This window comes from Lissotriton helveticus, chromosome 3_1 (genome assembly GCF_964261635.1).
Source record: "Lissotriton helveticus chromosome 3_1, aLisHel1.1, whole genome shotgun sequence".
Classification (NCBI taxonomy): domain Eukaryota; kingdom Metazoa; phylum Chordata; class Amphibia; order Caudata; family Salamandridae; genus Lissotriton; species Lissotriton helveticus.
In genome coordinates, this window is record NC_136061.1 from 1,866,125,136 (window position 1) to 1,866,144,628 (window position 19,493).

General features: G+C 43.9%; 1 protein-coding gene across 2 annotated transcripts in view; it reads left to right on the forward strand.

Moving 5' to 3' along the window:
• The window catches only part of LRRC56 (leucine rich repeat containing 56), a 650,173-nt gene that overhangs the window by 84,148 nt on the left and 546,532 nt on the right, over nucleotides 1–19,493 (forward strand). For both annotated transcript variants that reach the window (XM_078682840.1, XM_078682841.1), the window contains one exon: nucleotides 9,690–9,777. In XM_078682840.1, coding sequence (XP_078538966.1) covers nucleotides 9,690–9,777 — 88 coding nt within the window. The remainder of the gene's footprint in view (nucleotides 1–9,689; nucleotides 9,778–19,493) is intronic.

Below are 19,493 nucleotides of genomic sequence, written 5' to 3' on the forward strand. Positions count from 1 at the left end.
TGCAACACCGTGTAGGAACGTGCTGCAGGTGATCTCACAGCGGCGATCTGCTGTTAAGGCTCTCCTATGAGCCTGACACAACCGCCGCCATGGGACTACCGCTGCACCATCTACACTCCTTGGATTCTACCTTGAATCCGGTGGGTAGGTGCACCACAGGCTTGGCGGTTCTCCTGCCATCGCAGCGATGGCAATGCTGCAGGAGGACGGCCAAACTTGTAATAAGCCCCTTAGACGTCAATAAATACATTATTGCATTACTAGGGGGCTGAGTATAAGTCTGGCGATCCGACTGCCAGACCGCTGTTGTGGCAGTCACAACGCTGCCAAGTCGTCGTCGGTTAACTGCCAGACCGGCGGGGTGCCGGCGGCGGTCTTGAGTCAGTGGCATGCTTCCACTCGCAGAGTGAGCCTGAAGTCAATGTGCCACACTGCAGCGCCTGCACTGTCGTGTGCGCACTTTTGCCAGGCACCATGTTGTGTATGGCACACAGTGCGTACACAACATTGCAGGCATGGGGGCACAACATGTTCTCCGAGCCACAATGCCCAATGGATTAAAGCACCTGGGAGCCCTGTTTGGGGCCTCTTCCCTGCCTTTCCGCCGACCTTTTCATGGCGGGGTCCCTGCCATGAAATGATCAGGTGAAATCCAACCCCTAATTGACAGGGCGGTGCTGGCATCAGCACCGCCTGCAATACCCCCATCCTTCCCTACTGCGCCACCTTGGGATCCAGGAAAGTGGCAGTGGCAGCGTCCTTATGGCGATCTGTCCCCATGATCGTAATCCGATGGTCACACCGCCTTCTCGCCGCTGACGCCACGGCGGTCCCCAGACCGCCGGACTCATAATCAGCCCTTAAGTGATTCACAATCAGTGTTACAATTAGGGCATAACAGCTCATAGCTAGCAGCTTCCTTTATTGTTGCATATAATCTCCATCTTTGAACGTAGTGTGGCAAACCATAACAGTTGCCACAATTGTCCAGAAAAAGCATTTCACCAACCGATATAGCAATATTTCTGATGGTTCATGGGAACTTTCTTTCAGATTGTATGGCTGTACAACAGAAAATTGTGCAAAGCAAATATGTCATTTGCCTAATTATTTAGTAGTCTAAGTCTTGCAAAGGAAATTAGATTTGGGTTCTTATTTTGAACAACTAATTGAATTCTAAATTAGATGATTTATAATCCACAGAAGTGTCAGAAATAGAAACTTTAATAAGTGTAATATTTACTTTAGATAGCACTGGGACTATAATCAGTTCATCAGTACACTTTATCTTATCAAAGTACAAAACTAAATATGGGTGACTTTCACTTAGCAAAACATCATAACCCTATTTCTCTTAAAATGTTATCTTATTTAAAGGACATTTTAAAAGCAGGTGGATGCTAGCATTTCAATTTTGGGTGGGATTAAAGTCCCCAGACTGAACTCGATCCTCAAACCTGGTACCTCAAGCTCTGGCTCTCTTGTTCCAAATGATGATAAGTTAATGGTGATTATATAACACTAGTTTGACACCTCAATGATAATAGGCTAAAAGGATCAAAAAAATCCCTTGTTTTCAAAATCTTGGAGCTTTTAAGGGCATGGCACTTTGAAATATTTTGGGTGTTAATCTCGCGTGTACCTCAGCTAATATCACCAGTGTATAAGTGCGCTTTATATAATGCCCTATATCACACAGGGACAGCCCTTACTCGCTCATTAACTTAAAGTTTGTATTAAGACTAATTAAGCATACAAAAGCAAAGCATTAGAATAACATCTCACCTATCCCTACCTTCCAAATCAACTAGAATACTTGGACATACACCTTACTCATGGATGCCCTTCTAGTGGACATTTCTCCTTCTTTGATTTAAGATTCTCTGACAGAACACTGTCAAATTGATGAATTCCGAGGTAATACTTCTAAAATGTTATATCAAAATATGGTTAGTCAAAGACATTTAGTGGGAATCATTTAGTTTGAAATTAACTGCATACATATTTTACATTTATTTCAAAGCGGTGTTTTGACAAAATATTAAGTTTTTTATAAACTTCACCACATTGATCTCCGACAGCGCAAACTAAGTCGCCCCCAGCAAAACACCCAAACCCAACAAACCCTCCAGACAAGCCAGCTTGTACACCCCGGAACATAGAACCACAAAACGCAACACCAAACAACTGGAAAGGAGATGGCGTACCACCAAGGAACGGAGTGACTAAACCGCTTTCACGCACTCACTCACCCAGTACCAAAAACTCCTAAAGGACACCAAAAGGCACGCCTTAGCCATTCGCATTTAAGCTAGCTCAAACCACAGCAAAGAACTCTTCAGCATCGTTAAGGAGTTCTCCAACAATATAGCAACTAAGAACAGCACTTCTCACTCCCAGGACTTGTGTGACTCCCTGGCCGACTACTAACACAACAAGATATCCACAATGTACAGAAACTTCACGCCCCAACCCACCAACCCCGACACCATAACCCTCCTAGATGCCACAGATGCCTCCACCAACAGCAGACTCACCAGATGGGACCAGCTCACCACTCGAGACACTGCCGATATCATGCACTTCGTCCACTCAGGATCTCCCATGGACCCTTGTCCATGCCACATGTTCAACCTCAGCAACGGCACCATCAGCAGCAAAATCACGGACATCCTCAACACATCCATCACCTCAGCCACATACCCGGACGTTTGGAACCATGCCAGAATCAAACCTCTCCACTCCGCTGACCCCAACGAACTAAAAAATTACCGTTCGATCTCCCTGCTTCCGTTCCCAGCCAAAGTACTTGAGAAAGCCATCAACCAACAATTCACATCTGAACTATAGGAAAGCAGGCTCTTGGACCCATCCCAATCCGTAATCTGCTCGAACCACATCACTGAAACCACCCTGCTCACCCCCACGGATGGTATCAGAAGCCTATTTAACCAGGGAGGCTCTGCTGCCCTGATCCTCATCGACCTACCAGAAGCCTTTAACACCATCTCCAATCACACTCTACTGAAGAGCCTCCACCAGATAAGCATATGAGGCGATGCCGTGAAATGGATCATATCCTTTGTCTCCAGCAGAACTTAAAGAGTCTTCCTCCCTCCTTTCATCTCAGAGCCAAAGGACATAATTTGCGGCATCCCCCAAGAATCATCCCTCAGCCCCACCCTCTTCCACACCTATATGACCCCCGTGGTCAACAATTTCAGAAACCACAGACTGAACAACATCTCTTACACTGATGACACCCAGCTCATCCTCTCATTATCCAGAAACCCCGGAACCGCGAAGGCCAACTTTGCCGACTGGATGAAGGACAACTGTCTCAGACTTAACACAGACAAAGCAGAGGTTCTGATCTTTGGTAATGCTGCTCACCGTGGGATGACTCCTGGTGGCCCGCCGACCTGGGAACTCCCCCACGTACCAAGCCTGGCATCATCCTGGACCACAAAATCAAAATGAAGAACCAGTTCAACACAATATCCTTGGCCTGCTTCCTCACCTGCCGCATGCTTCTTAAGATTATCATGTGGCTCCCAATCTCCACCAGATGAATCATCATACAAGCCCTCGTCACCATCCACCTGGACTATGCCGAACTCGTAACACACCTCACGAAAATACTTCAGATCATACAGAACTCAGCACCCAGATTCATCCTGAAACTCCCAAGATTGACCCACATCACTTCCACCTGAGGAATCTCCACTGACTCCCCTTACACAAATGATGTTGATTCAAGCTGTCGGTGCATTCCTATAAAGCCATTCATAACCAAGGACCAGCTTACCTCAACCACCGCCTGAGCTTCCACCCCTACTCCTTCTCCCTCGCTCACAGAGTGAAGGCTGTTTTTTCTCCCACCTCACCCCAAAATCCTGGACAGCCTCCCTATCATCTCAGGACATCCCCCTCCTTCTAGGAATTCAGAAGAGGAAATAAAATCCTGGCTCTTTGACTGAAGCTTAGAGCAGTGGATCAGAGGACCTGGATACCTTCATGGGTGATAAACGCGCTCAACAAATACTGATTTATTGATTGATTGATATGGGGAGACAGAAATATCGGCAATAAAATATTGTGAAACAAAAATATTGTGCTGCTGAAATATTGTTTTTTTAGTAAGTATTATCATTATTATGAATATTGTTGTTAATATAGTTTTAAATAATAAGGTCATAAAAAATCTTTTAAAAATTATTTAAATGTGTTTTAGATCATATATTCATTTTGTGAGTTATTGTTTGTATGTATTGTTATTTTTTTTAATAAAGTTTGTAATTTTAAGTGATTTAGATTTTTTAAATGTAATTGCTAATAGCAATTTATAGTGTTGTAGCAAGTTGTTGGGTTTGTAGGGGCTGGAGTTGGGAGTTAGTTAAACAATAATGAATTATTAATTAATTAATTTTCAAGTATGTGATTGTTAATAACTATGCACATTATGTAATACTGATTTATTTTAATTTTAGGTGTGAGTTGCTAGGTTTGTAGGAATATAGGATGGGAAGCAAACTGTGTACTTAATTAATTATTATTTATACTTATTTATTCATTTTTATTAATATTTTAATTGATTAATTTTTTGTTATATTTTAGGTGCGACCTGCTAGATTTGTAGGAGTATAGGGTGGGAATGTAATTAATAATTCAATAACAATTATTTTTAATTGATAATTATTAAATTGTATATTATGTAAATTGTTGAGATTTTTTTCTCTCTAAAATATATATATTTATGTTAATTAATTTTATTTAATACGTTTTATTTTTTTATAAATTAACTGGGTTATTCAAATATGTAGTGTGTTCGAAGTGAAGTACTTTCCCTACTGTTGTTCAGACTGGAGTGGGAATAGCGAATTCAATCCCTCTAAAGTCCAGCGCTTTTCCTACTATTGCACAGACTGGAATGGGAACTCTAAATCTTACCCCCCTCCAAAATCCAATGGTTTCCTTGCTGTTGCACAGACTGAAGTGGGAATAGTATATCTTACCCTATGAAGTCGAACGCTTTTCCTACTGTTGCATAGAATGTAATGGGAGTAGTACATTTAACCCCTCTGATGCCCAACACTTTCCCTATTATTGCACAGACTGGAGTTAGAATAGTAATTCATACCCCCTGCGAAGTACAACACTTTCCCTACTGTTGAATAGACTGGAGTGGGAATAGTACATTTAACCCCTCTCAAGTGCAATGCTTTCCCTACTGTTGTGCAGATTGGAGAGGGAGTAGTAAATCTTCCCCCCTTCCGAAATCCAATGCTTTCCCTACTGTAGCGTAGACTGAAGTGGGAATTTGAAATCTTATACTCTGAAGTCCAACACTTTCCCTACGGTTTGTAGAGGTTTTTACGGAATTTGTTTTTTGGGGTTTTAAATTTGTAATATTAAATTTCTTCCCTAAATGAATTAATATATTTTATATGGTTTTATTGTGTGCATTATATATTTATACATACGTATATATATATATATATATATATATATATATATATATAGCGAATCTCTTTAGACAATTCCAAAAAGAATGCAACGGCATACCAGAGGACAGCACATATAGTTTAAAGTGCCCACAAACGGCGCGTTTAGGCAAAGCCTTTCTCAAGTAAAAAAATATATATATATATCATAGTAATACATTTTAAATATGAAAAATCAATATAATGTAAAATAAATAATTTTGTTAATTATGTTACACAATATATTTATATCATATAAACACAGACATATATGTGTGTGTTTTTATATATTTATACACAGTATTAAATATTAGTGACATTTATTTAATTGATAATAGATTAACTTGATACATTTAACATGTACTACTTTAAACTATATTCATATTAAAAAAAATCGATATTTATGTATATCATTGGACGATATTAGTGTTAACGATATTTATTTTCTGTTTTTGTACTTTTTAGTATTAGTACAGGGACAAGATTTTTGTGAATTATATTTTTGACACAATAGTTATGTCAAATGATATTGTTTACCTTGATATTGTGTCAGTGATGCTGTTCAAACATGTGCAGGAACTCTACTATATCTTGCCCCGCCAATCTTGCGGTTCCCCTCACCTCATTTAGAGGCAAGGGAACCACAAGGTTTCCAATAGTGGAGCCTCAACTTTCTCTGCTGTTGGAAACCCTTGATCTAGTAGTCCATCCACCACAGGACTTATTTAGGGTGTGGCCACTGTCCCGCATTTTCCCTTCCTAGGTCTACCATATGAGGCTTGGTAGACCAGACCAGGAAAACCAATAAATGGCACCAACGTGCAGTGAGAAAATTCCCTGTATGTCATGCACATGATTATTTTGCTTTTCTGCCCCCTAACCCGCTTTTGGGGGTTTCTTTCTGGAAGCAAAATGAAATGCTGAACAGGTAAAAAAAAAATCCATCTATAGAGCATCTGCTGTCCTAGAAGATGCATTATAGAAACACAGGTCCTGGCCAAACAGGGAGAGATATCTAAATATGTCAGGCCACCCACCTTGCGTACAATAATTCTGTTAGTTTTACATATTTGAAAACAAAGATTTCATAACGTTTTTCTTTTTCTAAGCATATACTGACCTTTCTCTTTAACTGGATTGGAATTCGAGTTGAGTTAAAGCAACTGTAAATTGGGGTGATTTTGAAGTTTTTGAATCTAAGGGCTTTATTTAGAGTTAAACAAATGCAAGATATCCGCAAAAAAGATGTCAAATCCATTGCATCAAAAATGCCTAGATTTAATTGGCAAACTCAACACAGTTGATTGGACTTCCACCACAATTAGGGAGATGTCCTGCCCACCAAACTCTAAAGAAGGTCCTAAATGTTTTCAAGCTAATTGTTTTTCAAACTGTGTTAAAATAAAACTTTTCAAGATAAATATTTCAATCTATTTTCCTAAAACCAAATCTATAGTGTCTGTCAATTGTGAAAACACTAGTTGAAATGGTCACCAAGTAAGCACTAACAAAACACAAGTCTACATCCTGACTGTGGCTTCCACATTATAGGGGATTGATCCTCATATCAGCAGGGTATTACAGAAAGCTTGGGACACAGTATAATTTTTGGCACAAAGATGATCTTTCTCTCCTATTCGTAATTTCCTTTGTGGAAAATACAAACCGAATCCTCTGATCTGGGGCAGCGAATGGTTCTATAGCATGGCTTGTGGAACCATATTTGAGGGTAAGTAACTTTTTCCTTTAAAGATTTACTAGTAATTCAGACTTAAGCCTTGTGTAAAAGACATATTGTAGCACAAAAAGAAGAAAAAGGAAAAAGAATATAGGGCCTCATTACGATGGCGGGCGAACCAAGTCCTCCCGCCACCGTATCGGTGTTTGGGTCCGACCCCAATGTGTGCGGCGGTCCTGTATATACAATTATGATTGGACCGCCACTGCTGCAGTTGGATTCTGCACCTTTAACATTGCGTCGGAGGCTGCTGTCAGCATTACCGCCGCAATGTTAAAAAGAGCATGTTGTGCATTTCACTGCACTACGTGGCAGGCACTACACTGTGCCTGCCACTTGGTGCAGTGAAATGTAGTGGGGTACCATGGGTACCGCCCCCGTGCACCCACAACTCCCTCAACGGGCTCCTGAAGACATTCTCTGCCAGCCGTTCAATGGCGGTTCATCCGCCAAGGAAAGGCTGGCTTCCGCCGGCATCATAATTGTGCCATTATTGTGGGCATGCTGACTGCTCCGCCAGGCAATCGTGACAATTGCTACTGGCGGAAAAGCAGCAGACGGACTTTCCATCCACCGCAATACCCCCCGCCATCATAATGTGGCGGGGGTAAATCTCATGACAATGGCGGAGCGATCGCCACCGCCGGCCCGGCGGTGGCTATTTTTCCACCATCATAATGAGCCCCTTAGGTAGGTACATTTTTTTATTAGTTAATAAAAACCATAGATATTGATTAAAACATACAAAACAAATTATATGAAGATTTATCGATTAAGTGAAGGCACTCTTTTGTTTAGGCAGCGGTCCTTAATACCAGGTTTGCTGGGCTACAATAAACAAATCAAGCATGAAGTGCAGAGAGTGCCAATATAAGGCTTAAAACTAGAATAAGCCTAAGCAATGAGCACATTTTGCAAATTCTGCGCAGAAGGTGCTGAAAATGGAAAATGGATAGGTTAATGTCAAACTGGTACTCACCCTACCATATACCATAAACATCAATTTAAAACATGCTAAACAGATCATGTAATTTGGTAAAATCTAAAATGAGTTGTATCTGTTATATAAAAGCACTCTCTCATTTAAACAGCAGTCATTTATACAATAGTTGCTGGGCCTACAGAAGAGAAATCAAGGATAACGTGCAAAGAGAGCCAACATTACTGTCCAGAACAGGCATACGCCTAAGCCATTTGCAAATTTGCCTAAGAGGTGCTGATATTTAGCCTGTGGAACTTACAGGCTCATGTGAAACTGGTACTCAAATTGACGGGATAGGAAAACACCAAAAACCCTTGGCCCCTAGCAGCCTGCCATGGCAAAGTTACATATATGCAATGTGCAAATTTGCAGAAAAGCTGCTTATAGCCAGGGGGCAGGTAGCGTACTGTCAAACTAATACTCCACCTGACTGGATGGGAAGCAGCAAGTGTTCGTAGACCCTGGTGGGCCGTCATAATTAAAACACCTACTGCCAACATTAACGCCTAATACTGGTGAAAGCTTAAGCAATGTCCAAATTCTGCACAGTAGGTACTGACATTTAGCCAGGGAAACTGATAGGGTAATGTCAAACTGGTACTCTATCTACCATATACCATCAGCATACATTTAAAACATGCTAAACAGATCATAATTTGGTAAAATTTAGAATGGGTTTATTGGTTATATAAAAACACTCTTTCTCATTTAAACAGCAGTAGTTGATACAATAGTTGCTGGACCTCCAGAAGAGAAATCAAGGATAAAGTGCAAGGAGTGCCGACATTGATAGCTATACCTGGCCTATGCCATGTGCAAATTTGCCCAGGAGGTGCTGATATTTAGCCTGTGGAACTTATAGGCTTGTGTGAAACTGATACTCAACCTGACGGGATAAGAAAACAACAAAAACGTCATGGCACCTAGCCTTTCTGCCATACCATAGCTACATATATGCAATGTGCAAATTTGTGGAAAAGCTGCTGATAGCCATGGGGCAGATAAGGTAATGTCAAACTAATTCTCTACCTGACTGGATAGGAAGCATGAAAGGTTCACAGACCCTAGTGACCCCCCATAATTAAAATACCTACAAGGTTTCTCTTCAGAGTCATTCTTCATCATTCATCTTACCCCAGCTGTGACCATGCATCTGCCTTCACAAGGGTTTGAAAAATGTCCAAGAACTGTACCCGTCTAATGTTCAGTATTGTGTTCCTTAGGTCTAGTAACTCCATTTGTGCAAATCTACAGGACCTAATCCTTAGATGCATATAACGTGCTGCAATGTTTAGTCTGCCTGATGACATAAGCGGCATTTCAAAAAGGATATAGATTTGCATACTGAAAGCAGAGCTCACCACGCATGTACCCATTCTTTACCATCCTTTTAGAGGTCAAAAACATACAATATCAAAAGTGAAGCACAGTTTAAGTTCACTTAAGAGTTTTTCATGTTACATTATTTTTGCTTTTTCTATTGCAGCAAGGTTTGACTGGTTTTGATGATCTTCGCCAAGTAAAGACCTTGGAAATATGTGTAGATACTCGAGAGAACAGCTTAGGAAACTTTGGTGAGTCAAATGATTTTTACTGATGTAAACCTAGCCATTATCATTCATAAACTATGTGATGTTTACGGTTTGAAATTTTTGGATGGGATAAGAAAGCTTAGACTCTAGAGCTTTTACCCTTTGAAGGTTTTGCCTAGTGGAAAAGAGCAAGCTGGTATGGATGGAAGAAAAGTATGTTTTTGAAACAAACACTCGGAAAGCATGATAATATATTGTTAGTCAAAGTACCCAAAAACATGCTCTCTTGAAGATTGATGGGATCTAGTGTTAAATGTTTATGTTGTGTGATGGAAAACACTTATTTTGTTTGGTGGGCTGAGCTAGCATACCTTTGTGGAGTTTGGAGACTGATACCTTAGAGACTGTTGTATTTTGGTGGATTTACAGAGCACATACCAATGATATGTACAGCTACTTTTTAAAGATATTTACATAGCTAACCTGTAGTCTATGAATATATTCCTTGTCAGGCAATCATTGTGCTTGATAATGCCAAATGTCTTTGAATTTTCTCAACATTGCATATACAAAATAGGTTCAAAGAAAAGAAAGCCTACATTTTCAGAGCTCCCTAAAACCTAGTAAATCAGCTCCATCTAACTGAATTAAAATTCTTGCCCCTTACTATTGTATGTACCATATCTGGTTCTTATGTGTGCTTTGCTTGTCGTGCTTACAAAAAAGACTCATCCAGATCACTATTAGAGATACATGGTGTCTCTAATCATAAAACCCATTTTAAGGTCGAGCCTAGCGCAGCATGCATGCGCTGCTCTAGGAGAGGGCCTCTTGGAATCACTCCAGACTTTCAGAAAACTCGTGCGTGTGGCTTTAGATTTCCACACATTGTATTGGCCTTTGCGTGTGGCTTTCAAAAATGAAAGCACACAATTAGTCAAAGGTGGGTGCATGCCCTGCCTTTTTCAGTAAATGGCCTCCAGGTTGCAGGAGCGAGCAGCGGTGTGCAGGGTGCCATCTGTTGTTGATCATGTTTCCAATTATCGCCGTCGCTTTCATTTTCCCTGCCGCTTGGCCCTTGTTTATTGTTTCCTCCTGCTTGTGTCTTCGTTACTTGTTTGTTAATGTAAATAAACCATTTCCCTTAAACACGACGTAACTGGTACAGCACAAGAATAGCACAACGGGGGGAGGAGTGAAAGCGGGATGTGGCGTAACACGTGGGGAAAACTCAAACATGCAAAGCATTCTTTTCCGTAGTGCCCACCGATTCCCCTGCCGCTGCTGGTGTTGCTGGGCTACAAATGAAGATGTATTTTCCTGATCCCGTTGTTGCGTTGCTGCTTTGTGTTGTAACACTCTTTTTTTTAAATAAACATTATAAACGGATGGAAGAGCAACAAATATAGCAACTTCCCTCCCAGCTCGAGGCCGCTGCCGGTCATCGGTAACCTGCATATCTTCAACCTGAGGAGACCTTTGGGTGAACCATGTACACAGGGAATCCAGCGTTCAAAATGAAAATGAACGACTTCCCTCATCTCCCACAGAGGAGAATCTAACACTAAAACAATATATGTTTAGCTTTTCCATACAGGTGCGGACAGGGTACTAGTTCTAAACAAGCGTTGGCAAAGCCAATAGTTTTCACCTAGCCAAATCTATTGACTTTGTCGATGTGTTTCTTACATGTTGCACCGCAGAGGCAGCAGAGGCAGCAGAAGCAGAAAGCCGAGGTGAGCCAGGCCCATGGATAAATCCACCCTTAAAGCAGCTCGTTGGGTGGCTCCAAGGGATTGTGTCAGCAAACACCACCTGTAAAATGTTAAAGAAGCTCTGTGTACAATATATTACTAACAAAAGCTTTAGTTCATTTAAATGGTACCTATATAATGCTGTGAATTATGGAAGGTTCTTGCTTGTAATGCACGCTGTGTAAATCCATCCAACTGGTATGTAGTCAAGTCAAAGAATGCATTGCATTTTCTTGTAATTACTCTCAGCACCGAGAGTATGTGTAGACACTAAACAAAGAGGAGCTCTGAGTGAGATAGGAGCACTGTTACATTACACATTCAGTGTTGGTAGGCAGGGGAGAGTGAGTGATTTGCCCAGAAGAATCACTGGATGTTGAGCTAATGCCGAGACACCAACCAAGTCGGCAGCTCTGACCGTTATGCCACAACATCTGCACCCAGAAAATTATATATCATTCAGCTGCTGAATGTGTACATGAAGCTATTGTGCAGTCGCTCACGATTCAAGCATTCTTATAACACAAGCATTGGCAATGTAATAAGTCTCGCAATTGCGTGATTTTGACCTATTGGCATAGTAAATGACAATACCTTTTATTTATGTGTTTAAAGAACAACACATAAATAAAAAGCATTGTCATTTACTATACCATTAGGTCAAAGTTTCTAAAATGCCAGACTTTGTAGGGGCCACTTAAGGAGTTATTATGTATGAAATGAATAACGCCAAAATTGGAACCCACTCCCCCAGTTCCAAAGTCTTCTGCTAATGCTATTATGCTACTCCATCTCTCACAAACAAACTTCTTTTTTGTGAGATGTGTCCCTTTCCCCGAATTAGCTACCCTCCCTCCATACGCCCACCCTTAACCCCTTCCTCCCTTTCGTTTCCTTGCGCGACCCAACCGTGTACTCAACGCAGTGCAAGTAAAAGCAAAAAAAACAGGGAACTGCTTTTATTCTCTACAGGAAGTGACGGAGGGGCATTTGTTACACATGTAATTTTTGGAAAGGTTGTTTTTGGGAGGACAATAAAAAAAGAATTATTCACTCAATCCCCCTTTCTCCTCACGTTCTACAAAACGAAATTCAAGTTGGGCGACTGGGGGTGGTCTTCTTACATGGACGTGCTGATTACATTTCCCAACTGAGCGTCGGTACAGCCCAAAACAAAAGCAAAAACAAAATATTGTTTTTTTCAGTGTGGCTCTTTGGGAACTGCTCTGAGAGTACTCCAAGGCTGCCTGGCCCTGGGGCTCACACCCTCCCTCCCTCTTCACTCTGCTGCTCCAGGTTGGCACGGCCTGAGGTGAAATGCGGCATAACCTGCTGCCTTTGTTCTTTTTCATGTAACTATCTATAGAGGTGTCAATGGAGCTCCCTGGTGGGAGAAGGCAGCTCTTTTGTGCTCACCTCTGTCTTTCAAACACCTGGAATCTGTATTTTTTTGTGTTCATTTTGGAATGATGTTGTATGTTTGCTTGCAGGGACTCAATTTGGCAAGCTTCCCTTTGCTGCCCCGACACCACTGCAAGCTACCAGACACTGATCCCAATGACCCAAGCTTTCTCATGTTCCTCACTTCTGCGAGCTTCCCTTGGCTTCCCCTACACAACTGCAAGGTACCCGACACTGCTCCTAATGTCACGAGCTTCCACAGGTTCCAATTTTGATATAACCTTAAACATATTCTGAAATTATGCAATAATGAATCATCCAGCATCTTGTGCTGCAACTCTGCACACTTAATAAGGTCCCAAAGGCGAGACCTATTGGCTATGCCAATGCTTGTTTTCATGGTGCCATTTCTCCTCTTTAATATGGCCTACTACATTCAGCGTAATGAAGATTAACAAAAATGAATGAGGGCAGAACCTCCTCATTGGTATACCTTGTCCCCGCGTTATGTTATGTTGATTTTGTATTGCGCACTTATCACCCGAAGGGTATCCAGACGCTTGAGCAGGTAGGTGTCAGGTCCCTGCCGCATTATTCGAATAGCCACGTTTGCAGCTTTTTGCTAAACTGAACTTGCGAGGTGGAGACTTTGAACTGTTATAGAAATCTTTCCATGTTTTGGGTCCTGTGTAAGAGAATGAGCGGCCTCTCCTGCATTTGTAAATCCAGGGGTGTGTGCAAGAGAGTATGAGGCTGAGCGTAGGTGTCTTCATGCGTTGTGAAAGTGTATCCTACTTCTGGGGTAAGCAGGCTACGTGTTGTACAGGGCTTTATAGGTGTGAATGAGGAGTCTGAACTAACTGCATTTGCGGATGGCGAGCCAGTGGAGCTCCCAAAGATGAGGTGAGATGAGGGTGCTGCGAGGGAGGTTGAGAATGAGTCTTGCGGCTGCGTTCTGGGTGGAAGTCGGTTCAAGAGTTTTTTCTAGATTCCAGCGTACAGTGCATTTCCTTAGTCGAGTTGGTTTGTGATGAGTGCTTGCATGTTGGTGTAACTGGTGTTCTGTGGACCCACTTGAAGAATTGTCATAGCATTCATAGAATATGGAAGCAGGCAGAGCTTACTGTGTTGACCTGTGCTGTCATTTTGAGCTTCTTTTAGTTAATTTATTTTGCTCAGTGTTTCTTTTTCCACATATTATTACTTTTCATTCATCAAACTTTACAATTTTTCGGACATTATGTACAAAACCTAAACATTAATATTTACAAAACAAATTTCCAACAAGATCATTCAGACATTCAAACATACTTCACTCATACCATTACAGATAAAGTAACAGCTGGAATTGTAATGTTCACGGCAAAGCCATATAACATCTGTTATCTCAAAAGAGGAAATCAAATCTGTTATCTAATCCTTAGTTCAGTCTTTTTTATGGCTATTGACAGTCTACGCGTTTCGAATTCGCGTTTATTTACGGAGTTCTCATCAGGACCATAGTCTGTAAAAGAGGAAAAAACCTTGCTTTAGAAAGAAGCTCTTTCTTAGTATATGTATGCTAAGCACTCCACTACTACAAGCCTCCTTATCTTACTTCTTTTTAATCAGAGCATAGAAAAATAGAAGTGTCCCTGATGTGTGGTCATTTCTAAGGCAGAAAAGAAAGAAAAGAACGAAATGCACAGCGTCACAATCAGCATTCCACAACTGGCAACTAAGTTCATTCATGCCATCATGTTATTGTCCCACTTACTTTTACACGATGGGCGGGGGTCTGGGGCTTGATAATTTGAACAGCCTGGCTCTCTACCAAAAGGAAAAGGAACCAATGAGTGTTGGTTTCTCGTATAGCTATTAATCCACGTTTGTAAACAACATTGACTGTATGTACCTGGTTTTTGGCTTCCAGCTTCGGTGTCCAAGGGTCCGATGCTCCCGCCTGAAGAGAAAGACTGGACGAGGTGCAATTAGTAATCCGGGCATGACCAGGTTGGCTGGAAATTCAGTTTATAATGCGCCAAAATAGTTACCTTAAAGGGTCGGGGCGCCGAGCATAGAATGCAGTCCTTCCTCGGTTCACACTCCGCGTTCAACCAGAGTAGCGTTGACTTCCGGTTTTGCCAAGGATCACGGCAGATGTAGTTCCGAGCATGTGCTATCCATTAAATACACCAGGCCTATTGGTGTTTCTAATTCTTCATTAAGTTGCGACATATTTTTGCTATTTTACATTACAATATACTTAGCATTCCAAAGTGTGGCTCATTCCATAAGCATGTGTTTTTCGTTTTTTATTTTTATTCCACGGACTTGTCGCTCTTAAATTCACCGAGTAAGGAGTGTAAACTTGGATTGTGTCGAGCATTGGTCATATAGGCTTCGTGGTCATATATCAAGTTCAGTCAATCGTGTTCTGGTGGACAAGAGGTACATCATGGGATTTGTGGTTCAGAACTCCTTCCTTCTAATTCTTCATTAAGTTGCAACATATTTTAGCTATTTTACATTACAATATACTTAGCATTCCAAAGTGTTTAAATGTGGCTCATTCCATCAGTAAGTGTTTTTCCGTTTTTTATTTTTATTCCACGGGCTTGTCGCTGGTGACCGTCCTGACTCGTGCAGAAGCGGTCACTCCTCCCTGGTCTCCTGGGTATCGTAGCGCTTTACTCCCCACTGCTGCCAAAAACGATTCTGTGCTTTGCTCGCACTGCCTTGTAATTATTCGTGCCTGCTCAGTATCTGTAGCGCTTTATTTAGTCACTGCGGCCAAGAAGTAATTGTGCACTGCTCGCATTGCTTACATATTAACTGTGCCTGTGTTTTATCGTAGCGCTCCACTGCTCGCATTACCCGCATTGCTTGCTAATTTTAATTAGTGCCTGATTGTGCCCATAGCAATATTTGACATCGTCCCCCAATCTCGTCCTGTTTGGCTTTTGTTGTTGCTGCCATTTTGTTGTTGTGCCTCCAGCCCGTCTCTCCACCCCGCTCCCGCCTCCCAGCTGCCCCTCCCTCCCACTGATATCTGGAACGTCCCGTCCGGTGAAGCGCTGTGACCGTCCTGACTCGTTCAGAAGCGGTCGCTCCTCCCTGGTCTCCTGGGTATCGTAGCGCTTTACTCCCCACTGCTGCCAAAAACGATTCTGTGCTTTGCTGACACTGCCTTGTAATTATTTGTGCCTGCTCAGTATCTGTAGCGCTTTATTTAGTCACTGCGGCCAAGAAGTAATTGTGCACTGCTCGCATTGCTTACATATTAACTGTGCCTGTGTTTTATCGTAGCGCTCCACTGCTCGCATTACCCGCATTGCTCGCTAATTTTAATTAGTGCCTGATTGTGCCCATAGCAATATTTGACATCGTCCCCCAATCTCGTCCTGTTTGGCTTTCGTTGTTGCTGCCATTTTGTTGTTGTGCCTGCAGCCCGTCTCTCCACCCCGCTCCCGCCTCCCAGCTGCCCCTCCCTCGCTCCGCCCCCTCCACTATCCACTTATGTCAGACGCACTTGCGCGCAGCGTTCACACGCAGCGGAAGCGCCCCATGCGCGCCGAAGGTGCGCCAAAGGTAAGCCCGTCTGCGCCCGTCCGCGCCTGGACCGTGCTCAGCGCCAGATCCCCTGGCCCCCGCAAAATCCCCTCCACCCGCATAACGTACGATTCTGCTACCCTCTCAGCACTTAACCCCGGCCGACTCCCAAACTGCTACCATGCCGCCCCAGGACACACCCATGGACCCTTCACCTGCCACTCCTGCAAGTTCGACTGCATCAGGACCCACACCAAATCCACAAACTCCAAACAGAGCTCCGACATTAACCACCTGAAGTGCATCCTGCTCAACACCCACTCGATCCAAAGACACGCCATTGAACTGTGGAACCTACTCGACACCACATCGCCGGACATCGCCTTTCTCACAGAAACATGGATGAACGCCTCATCAACACCCGACATCGCCATAGCCATCCCGGACGGCTACAAAATTATCCGAAAAGACCGCATCAACCAAACAGGAGGAGGCATCGCCATCGTCCATAAGAACACCATCCGCATCTCGACCAGTTCCGACGACAACCTCGCAGCCGCCGAACACCTTCACCGACCCCAAGACCACACTCAGAGGCACCCTCATCTACAGACCACCAGGACCCCGCACACAATTCAGCGAAGACATCACTGACTTCATCAGCCCACACGCCCTCCCCTCCGAGGAATACATCCTCCTTGGGGACCTCAACTTCCACCTGGAAAAAAACAACGACAGCAACACCACCACCCTTCTGGACAACCTCGCCAATCTCGGACTCAAACAACTTGTTGACACCCCCACCCACTATGCCGGGCACACGCTCGACCCTATCTTCACCTCCAGCAAGCACATCTCCTTCAATCACACCACAGCTCTCCATTGGACGGACCACAGCTGCGTCCACTTCAACTACAAAAAGACCACAACCCACAACCAGCCACAACCAATTCCCCGCAGAAACTGGAACAAAATTACCACCGACCAGCTCTTCACATCGCTTCACCAAAACCCTCCTGCCAAATCATCGAACCCAAACCAAGCTGCCACCAACCTCACACAATGGATCACCCACAGCGCTGACGAATTAGCACCCTTGAAAAACCATCAAATCAAGCAAGGTAGAAAAAAAGCCCCCTGGTTCAATGATGACCTTAAGAAATCCAAGAAGGCCTGTCGCACCCTCGAGAAAGCCTGGCGTAAAAACCCAACCACTGACAACCTGGCCACCTTCAAGAACGCCACCCGCAAACACCACCAACTGATCCGTACCACCAAGAAATCAGCATTCAAGGATCGGCTCGACAAAAACACCCACAACAGCAAGGAACTATTCAACATCGTCAAAGAGTTTAGCAACCCTACCGCCGGCACCAACGACATCACTCCCTCCCAAGACCTCTGCGACTCTCTAGCCTCGTTCTTCCACAACAAAATAACTGACATACATAAGAGCTTTGGAGACCAGTCCGGAGACCAGTCCACCCCACCCACCTCCGAACCAGAACCCCCCTCCAACAACCTCTGCGCCTGGAACCCAATCACCACTGAAGACACCATCCGCCTGATGAACTCCATCCACTCAGGGTCGCCAACCGACCCATGTCCTCACCACATTTTCAACAAAGCAGACTCCATCATCGCACCCCATCTCCGAGACGTCATCAACTGCTCCCTCAACTCCGCTACCTTCCCGGAAAGCTGGAAACACGCCGAACTCAGCGCCCTCCTGAAGAAACCCACAGCAGACCCCACTGAACTTAAGAACTACCGCCCCATTTCGCTCCTCCCATTCCCTGCCAAAGTCATTGAGAAAGCCGTCAACAGTCAGCTAGCCGCCTTCCTCGAATCCAACAAATCCCTTGACCCTTCACAGTCCGGCTTCCGAGCCAAACATAGCACCGAGACCGCCCTCATCGCAGCAACAGACGACATTCGAATTATACTGGACAACAGAGAAACAGCTGCCCTCATCCTACTTGACCTCTCCGCAGCCTTCGACACAGTCTGTCATAGCACCCTTATACAACGCCTCAGCAACGTCGGAATACAAGGAAAAGCTTTGGACTGGATCATCTCGTTCCTCGCCGGAAGAACCCAGAGAGTCCGCCTCCCCCCTTTTAGATCAGAGGCCACCGAAGTCATCTGCGGAGTACCACAAGGATCATCACTCAGTCCCACCCTCTTCAACGTGTACATGAGTCCCCTCGCATCCATCGCGCGCCAACACAACCTCAACATCATCTCCTAAGTAGACGACACCCAGCTGATCCTCTCCCTCACCAAAGACCTAAACACCGCCAAAACCAACCTACAAGAAGGGATGAAAGAAGTAGCCGAATGGATGAAGAACAGCCGGTTAAAACTGAACTCAGACAAAACGGAAGTCCTCATCTTAGGTTCATCCCCCTCCGCCTGGGACGACTCATGGTGGCCACCAGCCCTAGGAAACGCAACCATACCAATGGACCGCGCACGCAACCTGGGCTTCATCCTGGAATCCTCCCTCTCGATGACCAGACAAGTCAACGCCGTCTCATCATCATGCTTCAACATCCTACGTATGCTCAAAAAAATCTTCCGTTGGATCCCCACCGAAACAAGAAAGACGGTCACCCATGCACTGATCACAAGCCGACTGGACTACGGAAACACCCTTTACGCCGGAACCACAGCCAAACTACAGAAAAAACTCCAACGCATCCAAAACGCCTCAGCCAGACTCATCCTAGACATCCCCCGCCAAGCTCACATTTCTGGTCTCCTGAAAGAACTCCACTGGCTCCCCGTCAACAAGAGAATAACGTTCCGTCTCCTCACCCACGCACACAAAGCCCTCTACGACCTAGGACCCGAATACCTCAACACACGCCTGTCCTTTTACACCCCCACCCGCCAACTACGTTCGTCCAATCAAGCCCTCGCCGCAATTCCACGCATCCAAAGATCCACCATGGGGGGAAGATCCTTCTCCTACCTAGCGGCCAAGACCTGGAATTCTCTCCCCACCCACCTCCGCCTTACCAGGGGCGGTGGGTGACATTTGAAAGTGGTGGGGCGCAAAGTGATTTG